Source organism: Sinocyclocheilus anshuiensis, unplaced genomic scaffold (assembly GCF_001515605.1).
Source record: "Sinocyclocheilus anshuiensis isolate Anshui unplaced genomic scaffold, SAMN03320099.WGS_v1.1 scaffold668, whole genome shotgun sequence".
NCBI lineage: Eukaryota > Metazoa > Chordata > Actinopteri > Cypriniformes > Cyprinidae > Sinocyclocheilus > Sinocyclocheilus anshuiensis.
Window position 1 is genome coordinate 772,969 of NW_015557097.1, and position 9,099 is coordinate 782,067.

Sequence of the window (9,099 nt, forward strand, 5' to 3'; positions counted from 1 at the left end):
AAAGATAACGATAAAGATATAGTTCTAAAAATCATTCTTAATATTAAAGAATAGCATAGTTCACACCACAACGATAACGATACAGAGGAACGATATCGGTGTGATCACTTTCAAAACTATTTTTTTTCCAGCTGATGGACGATAAAACACTGACAGCCAATCAGAATCCATCCTGCTGTAACGAGCTCAAGAATTTAAAGTGACAGACGCATGTGCGCTTAGAATAAACAGACGATATCGTTCGCTGGTGTGGACGCTAATATCGTTATCTTTATCGTTCTTGGTGTGAACAGGGCTTTAGATGTGTTCCTAGGTCAACATATTTTGTTGACCGTGGAACAACATTTTAATCAAAAAATGTAGTCTTTGACCATATCCCTACACCTAAACCTAACCTTAACCATGAGTAATCCCTAAAATCAGAGGAAATGATAGATGAATGACACTGATGTACAAGCACCAAACACTGATTGTAAGCCTAAACTTCACAAAAACTATAAACTGGTTCTTCAAATCTGATTGGTTAATCACAATGTTGTTCCAGGGTCAACAAAGATGTTGATCCAGGAACATGTTGCACTTGATAAAATCAGGTTCTGCAGGTGGCAAAACAATTTTGTAAAATTGACACTATATTTGCCTTTAAAACTTTACCACTGTTGGCTTAACATTCAAAACCTCATCATTATGATTCAATCATTATAAAGCTCTATCTGCACTCACTCAAAGCCTTTGTTTATGAGACACCACACCCGCTCCCCATCAACTCTTGTCACAGGATGATGCCACAGTGCGTTTTCTTCAGTAAGTGTCCCCTCAGGCTCTTAGCCTGTGCTGTCAGTGCGCTCCTGTTAGCATACTAAACTGCCTGGCTTCTGCACTGGCTCCCCATCTCACACTTTAATTATGCACTTCCAACGGACGACAGGCAGCGACTGCAAGTGTCAAGCTCTTCTACAGTCCCATAAACTATGATGCAGTTCTAGGCTGAGGTTACCCTGTCATGCTTATCTAAGCTCACTCATCACAAATCCTTATGTAACTATTATTGCAGAAAACACCCAAAACCTGGTGTCATGAAGGAGAGCTGCCAGTCACCAAAGCCATTGAACAGTTTTGCGTTTTCTCTTCCTCAAACTGCTGATCTGTCTATGGCTGTATCTAATAGTTTGAATACTGCTAATATTTCTAACTTAAGTGTTCAGAACAAGGTAGAAGTATTTTTAAGAAGTCATTTTAAGTTGATCCAACTTTTTACACTATTATATAGTGATATTTGTCTATAGAGTGTTATTTGTCTAAGTTTTCCAGTAGTCTTTTGGTACAATAAAATATGACTTATTTAGACCTATGAAACCAGTGTGTTTTACATCCTCAGTGTCCAAAGCTGCCACATTGCAAGAAAAACATCTTTTAAATAGTATTTGCTATAAGTGTGATTTCAACATATAATAATTGCTGTTAATAGTGTTCATAGTCTGTTTGATTACATCTTTAATTGATTTTTCTGTACATTTCTGCCATATGTACATTTACTGACATAGTCACCACTGATAAGCTACTACTAAATATATTGTAGAAACATATATTGTACAGCTGCTTTGCAACGATTTGTATCTTAAAAGGCGCTATACAAATAAACATGAATTGAATTGAATATTTGTATCGTCTGCAGTTTTGCCTCTCAAGTATTCTCAAGCTTCTCAAGTATTATTAAGTTTTATTATTAAGTTATTTTGTTTTGATATTTTTAAGGAAAAACAAGACAAATAGAAGAACTTGTAGTGCAATCCTTCTCATCAAAATGTTTCTTGATTTCATAGTATTTTTTTCTGCTGTGATTTCTCTCTCTCTTTCATTTTATAGCTATCTCCAGCTGGCACACTCACACTATGTCTACCAGAAACAGGGAGGCTGAGAGGGATTTTATCGCCCTTAACCGAGAAGGGGTCAAGTCAGGCTTGGTTACTGCTAAAGAGCTGCAACAGTACCGTGCCACCCATGACATTCAGCGCCAGCCGTTGACCAGAGAGGGGTTTCACAGGTCTGCCCCAGATCGCATACCAGCAGATGCTTCGTTTGGTGTTACTAACAGGTGAGTGTAGGTGTGTTCACCATTATGATCTGAGTCTAATCTCAATCAAATAATGTACATTTTCAAAAGAACATATGCATACTAATATTCCTATTAATACGGCTGTTACTACGTTATTTAAAAACTCAATAATACATTTTTATAAAGAGGAAGAAACAGTTATTAATTTCTACATGCTGATATGCATTTAAATGACACATTCTTCTGCCTCGGCTTTGTCTCTTTCCCACTGTCTGTTTACATCTCCCACCCACATATACACACCCTCGCATCACATATAGGCAGTGAATCAAAACATTCAAAAACACTTGGCACCGCACAAGAAGAGTTTTATAGTCTGCCAAAAAGCATTGTCTATAAGAAAATTTCAAAAATAGTTGTTTGTAAAGATTTTCAGTAGTATTGCAGGCATTATAAACCATTATATTTTAGACACATATTATAGATAGGAATTATTTTAAGAATAATCATAATATTTTGAAGAATTTAGTTTTGCTTGGCTGCAAATTGTAGCAACTAGCCAGACATGTAAATAAGCGTCTGAAGAAGCATCTGTCAATTGGTTGTATCGGTATTAGATTGAATAAATCCTAATATGGCCAGCACCTACTTACCAGCCTTTCAGCAAATCATTTAGGACTTCTGGGTGAATATTATTTCTGTAATTAATATTCATGATCTAGTCTGATAAGGCTTATAATGTGTCCCCCTCACTTTTCACATTGTTCCTGAACTGTAAAAGAGGACTTGTTATGCAAGTGGATGCATTCAGATTTTTTGGTTCTCTAAAATATTTTCTCAAGTAACAATACTACTGTCATTTTGCATTTGTTCATTTACTAAATGCAAAATGCATCATTTAGCCAATTAATTAATCGAGGCAACCACAGATTTCTTGTTCAGCAAATGTTCAGTTAGTAATACAAAAAATTATCAATCTATCATTTTGTAGCCATAAATTATATTTAGTTTTAAAGGACACTTAATATGTGAAGTGAATTATGCTGTTTCTAAAGGCGTGTAAAAAGACAACAAAACTACATTCAGCAAACAGCAAAACAATAATCTTATAACAGTAACCACATAATTGATTAATGCTGCAATACATGCTGGGAACTCACAAACCCAGCATAGTTGAATTTAAAATTCTTTGTTCAGACAACTGTGTTTGACTAGTTGGGACAACATTTGGGGGAATTCTGTTGGTCTAATATGGGTTTTTATGTACAGGTGCATCTCAATAAATTAGAATGTCGTGGAAAAGTTCATTTATTTCAGTAATTCAACTCAAATTGTGAGACTCGTGTATTAAGTAAATTCAATGCACACAGACTGAAGTAGTTTAAGTCTTTGGTTCTTTTAATTGTGATGATTTTGGCTCACATTTAACAAAAACCCACCAATTCACTATCTCAACAAATTAGAATATGGTGACATGCCAATCAGCTAATCAACTCAAAACACCTGCAAAGGTTTCCTGAGCCTTCAAAATGGTCTCTCAGTTTGGTTCACTAGGCTACACAATCATGGGGAAGACTGCTGATCTGACAGTTGTCCAGAAGACAATCATTGACACCCTTCACAAGGAGGATAAGCCACAAACATTCATTGCCAAAGAAGCTGGCTGTTCACAGAGTGCTGTATCCAAGCATGTTAACAGGAAGTTGAGTGGAAGGAAAAAGTGTGGAAGAAAAAGATGCACAACCAACCGAGAGAACCGCAGCCTTATGAGGATTGTCAAGCAAAATCGATTCAAGAATTTGAGTGAACTTCACAAGGAATGGACTGAGGCTGGGGTCAAGGCATACCTCCATGCCACACCGAATTGAGGCAGTAATTAAAGCAAAAGGAGCCCCTACCAATGTACAGTAAATGAACATACTTTCCAGAAGGCCAACAATTCACTAAAAATGTTTTTTTTTTATTGGTCTTATGAAGTATTCTAATTTGTTGAGATAGTGAATTGGTGGGTTTTTGTTAAATGTGAGCCAAAATCATCACAATTAAAAGAACCAAAGACTTAAACTACTTCAGTCTGTGTGCATTGAATTTATTTAATACACGAGTTTCACAATTTGAGTTGAATTACTGAAATAAATTAACTTTTCCACGACATTCTAATTTATTGAGATGCACCTGTAGTTTCAAAGAATTCACATTTCCAGTTTCTGTAAACTGGAAAATATTTTTTTTTAACTCACCCGGATATATTGAGGGAGCAGATCCATAAATAGGTCCATGAAAACCTATTTACAGATCTGCACTCCATTTTTGATATCCATAGGCCATGTTTGTGTGGGAATCAGAGGTGGGTGGATATTGAACAATTTAGAAAGTGATTTGGGTGTTTTGTTTTACTGGATGAGGCAAAAGACAGGAGCAGGAAAGCGATAGAGAAATGTATGTAGAAAGTGGTACAGAAATGTATATCTGTAAGAAACAGAGAGAAAGAGGGAGAAGGAAAGGAGAGAGCACTCATCTTTGAGCTCTGTGCCCAGTGAGATATGACACGAGCACTCTGCTGAGAGCACAGGTAGGATTATTACAGCGGTCCGCAGTGCCACAAGCTCCCTTCACTCCTTCCTTCTGCCTGCTTTCTTTTTTGTTCTCGTCCTCTTGGGCCTTGATACTGTTGAAATGGAGCTGAATTATTTAACTGAAAACACAGCTTTGTGTCCAGACTTTCTCTCTTTTGCTCTCACACACATACACACACACACACTTGATGTTGATACATCTAGTGTAAGAAGTGCTAGGTGAGAGTGTGTTTCAAGAGCCAGTCAGGAGGAAGGCAGTCTGGAGCAATGAGAGGTAAGATCAGGGGTCCACAGGGACTTGTTTGGTCCTGCACTCTATCCATCAAATGCTGTTTGCCAATGCCACGGTCAGCCCTAATGAGCATCCTTGCACAAAATGTCACTATCCCCATACACACACATTAAATACAGCACACACATACACACAAGAGATATATCTGGAGATATCTATTTGAGATATAAGAATGCTGTTTTCACAACTTTACACCTGGCAGTCCAAGATCGAATGCCAGTGAAAGGGAATAGCACTCGGCATTCCACTGCACTACCCAGAACCTCACCCAATGATAGGGTGATTGGGTTGGGAGGCTCCCTTAGCTGCCTTTTACACTCATTGGGATGTTGAGCCATTGATCACAAAGCCCAGATTGAATATGCATAAAGGCATAGGGTACATATACTGAAGATGTGTACCATCTGAAGGTTGTAGTCACCATCTTCCACTGGCGCTAATCCCATCAGTTTTGTAGTCCATGTGCGACTCAAATAATTCAGATTTGGCGGATGAACTCACAACTGTTTTGTCACTGTCATTATGGTTACAGATGATACACGGCTAATGCGACAACAAAAAGGAGCGTCACATCGATTATTCGTTCATACAGTAGCGACTCTATATAATCTATGTAATACAATCTGCATGTAATCTGTTGTGAGAACGGGACTGTTTTAGGGTCACGCCTGTTATTAAATGAGACTGTCAATGCCAAACCTTGACTGAACATAGAATATTTTCAAATTTACACTTCTGCAAGTGAATAGGCTATTAAATAAAGAGATAGTTCACCTAACAATGGAAATTTTGTGATCATTTTACTCACCCTCATGTCATTCCAAACCTGTGTGATTTACTTTCTTTAGTGAATCGCAAAGAATATATTTGAAATAATGTTGGTAACCAGACAGTTTGGTTGACTTCTTTTGTATGGACTAAAAAAACGGAAACATTTCTCAAAATGCCTTCTTTTATGTTCCAAAGAAGAAAGAAAGTCACACAGATTTGGAACAACACGAGAGTGAATAAATGATGGCAGAATTTTCATTTTGTGAACAATTCTTTTAAATATATTGTCTAATTTGATTATGCTTTTATCTACCAAAACAAGTGTAAATCACAGAATTCTGCATATTCAGATGTGGGCAGCCTGAGAAAAGCGTTTTGTTCCACTTTAGACCATCCACCCCAATCTCAGAGCTCATTGAGTATAAGTATGCTCAGAGATGGCTGGAAGAGCAGCAGGCCAAGGACAAGATCCTACAGGCCCATCAGCATAAGAAGGTCTGTTGAAGATCTCACAAAATGACTTTAATGTTAACCTTCGCTTCTATGAGAAGGCTGATTAAACTGTAAGTGTCTATTGAATCCTTCACAGGCTCAGCTTGGACGTATACAGGATACACGAACAACCCTGCTCCGCAAGAGTCGCCCCTTGCCTGAGGCCCCATCCATGTGGAAAATGCCTCGTTTCCAGCAGGTGAAAACTCCCCTAGTGCCCACAATTTCACTTTCACGCTGTAGTCGCCATGCAAATTTTTCTTCCACACACTTAATTAGTCTAGTGTTTTTAAATAATACATAATTATATATTATTTGTGGCAACTATTCAAAACTATATGCATCATGGTTTCATTCAGTGGTTTAGTTGACTCCCACTGGAAGGATAGACAGGATCAGTGTACTGCGTGTGTGTGTGTGAGACAGTGTGAAGTATGAGGATGCCTTGCTGAAAAATCTATGCTGAAAAAGTAACAATATCTGCCTCAAGCCCTTATGATTGTTCAAATGTACACTAACCCCTTTAGTTTTGGTCCCTCTGTCCCTCTGCAAAAGCACCAAGTAAATCAAAAGTGCTTTGTGTTTATTGATCTTTTGCGTTGACAAGCAGACTACCAGCCTGACAGCTCTACCTGTCAGCGGTGCATGAAAATTCTCTATTGACAATCCCCAATGCTTCCAATTATGAAGGAATCAGACTCATGCTGAGCTAATGATGGCCCTTACACACATCCAAACACACCTTTACAAGCACTGACGGAACACCACAATACATATGCACTAGCCACTATTTACAAAGGGCTCCAGACCGTGAGTAAAAATGGACGCAAATGCAAAAAAAAAAAAATTATAATAATTAAATTGTTTAAAACCCAGTTGAGGAATTGGTTATGAATTGGTTCTTTTTAATGAATCCGCCAAAAAGATTAATGAAATGGCTACAAACTTGAACATGGTTAGGTCCAATTTAAAATGAACTGGAGGCTGTTGAAGTACTACTTTTCTTTAGGTTTGCGAGACTTCTTATTGACGTTAATTTGACAATGTGTGGAAATAAAAATATATATTCACAGCAGAGTTTTGTTGGATAAATGAATAATGTGGTTCCAAAAAAAAAAAAACTTTTAAAATATTATTTGTTATTGAGAATGATATTTGTTGTAAAACATCAAATTGGAAAACATGTATACAGTTTTTAAACCATCATATCACACAGAAGGGACTGTTATTAAAAGATACATTTAAACGCTTTGGGAATTTAAGATTCTAGCAAACTAAAAAAAAATTGGCTCCTAAATATTTCATTTTAGGATCCAATGGGTACCTCATCAAATTTTTTTTTTTACATTTTTTTTTGTATCACACAAATATAGGAACACAAAACAAGCTCAAATGCAACAACATGGGGATACATTTATTTGCACGACACATGCATATGGTTAAACATGCATATTATGCTTGTACTGTACATTTAAGCTCTCTCTTTCACACCCTGATATCCCATGCTGCTATGTTTCTTATTTGAACTTTTTCATGCACTCCACCATCCTATTTTTCCTCACTGTCTGGATTTCCTCTGCAAATCACAACCCCCTCCCCAACCACACACACACACACACACACCCCGTAGCTGCCTGTCCTATCGTCCACCCTCAGTCGGCTCTAATGAGGGAGGGAGAGTGTTATTTTGGTTGCACGCCTGCACTAAATTCTCTCTTGTATGACAGCTGATGGAGAGAGAGGAGCGTTAACCTTATAAAAGATTTACCTCTGCTCATTACAGCCTGTTAAGTAGCTGTCCTGATAGCACCAGGTTCGACATTTGCATCCTTGACTCTCTTCTTCATTCTACACTCATTTTCTTCATTCCTGTTGTTTGTTTGTTTGTATTGTCACCTTCCCTTACATCTCTTTCATTCCACCTTTCTTGAGACGCGTGTTCCTCCTATTTAATTCAAAAAGGTTTGGAGGTGTCAAAAGTGTTTGTGGGAGGCAACAGATTTTTTAGAATAGAAAAAGGAAAAAGAAAAACAAGTACATATATTTAAAACGTGATGTGACACACCGGTAAAGTTTCAACGTGTTTTTACTGTTCAGAAATATGCCATAAACATAAACTAACCTTTGGAGGATAGTAAACATATAAAATCCTAATTTAACATATCTGTCTGTTTTGAGCCATTGTTTGAGCTCTGTCTGTTTTGAGCCAACAACTTCTATTATTTAATAGCTGTCAGTATACATTATTACGTACCAGTTTAGATGCTACAGAAGTAAAACATGGGCAAAGCGTCTCTGCTGCCTTTTACAGGGATATGTTTTTTATTGTTTGACTATTCTGACTGCACTTTTGTGAATCAAAAACAGAAAGTCTTCCATGTTCCAATAGTGCCATCCATGTTACTTTCCTCTGTCATTCAAATCTTTTTGTTTTCATTGATGAACTGCAATAGGCCTCAATCTATATTCCTACTCTAGGATGATTCATCAGATCCGATGAGATTGCACACTCTTTTTGCTACAATTTATGTACATAATAAACAAAATTATGTCTCTCCATACCCAGACAGCATCCCAGTCTGCTGAAAATCAGTGCAAGATTGATCAGATACTCTGCTTTGGATTCTGTAGGTGGGACCAGCTCTGGACACCTTTCGCGATCCTGAAGCCCGGAAGAAAGCCATGAGCACCCACCACTCAGAGTCTGCAAGCAGGAGAGGGATTCTGGGTCAAGGCACTTACACGGTGGATTATCAGAGTTAAAATTATTACATCTCAGCGCCTCTGTGTATCAGGCATTCATCTCTCAATAAAAAAATTGACATAATTTGTTCTTCTGGTGTTTATTTTGTCTACACACATACACTATATATATATATATATATATATATATATATATATATATATATATA

At 37.4% G+C, this 9,099-nt stretch overlaps 1 protein-coding gene across 1 annotated transcript in view; it reads left to right on the plus strand.

The window, feature by feature from the left end:
* LOC107677414 (uncharacterized protein C9orf171 homolog) overlaps positions 1–8,978 on the plus strand; it is a 21,160-nt gene extending 12,182 nt beyond the window's left edge. The window contains exons 4-7 of the mRNA XM_016472298.1: positions 1,867–2,095; positions 6,085–6,190; positions 6,285–6,386; positions 8,819–8,978. Coding sequence (XP_016327784.1) covers positions 1,867–2,095; positions 6,085–6,190; positions 6,285–6,386; positions 8,819–8,950 — 569 coding nt within the window. The 3' untranslated portion in view covers positions 8,951–8,978. The remainder of the gene's footprint in view (positions 1–1,866; positions 2,096–6,084; positions 6,191–6,284; positions 6,387–8,818) is intronic.
* The last annotated feature ends 121 nt before the right edge of the window (positions 8,979–9,099 follow it).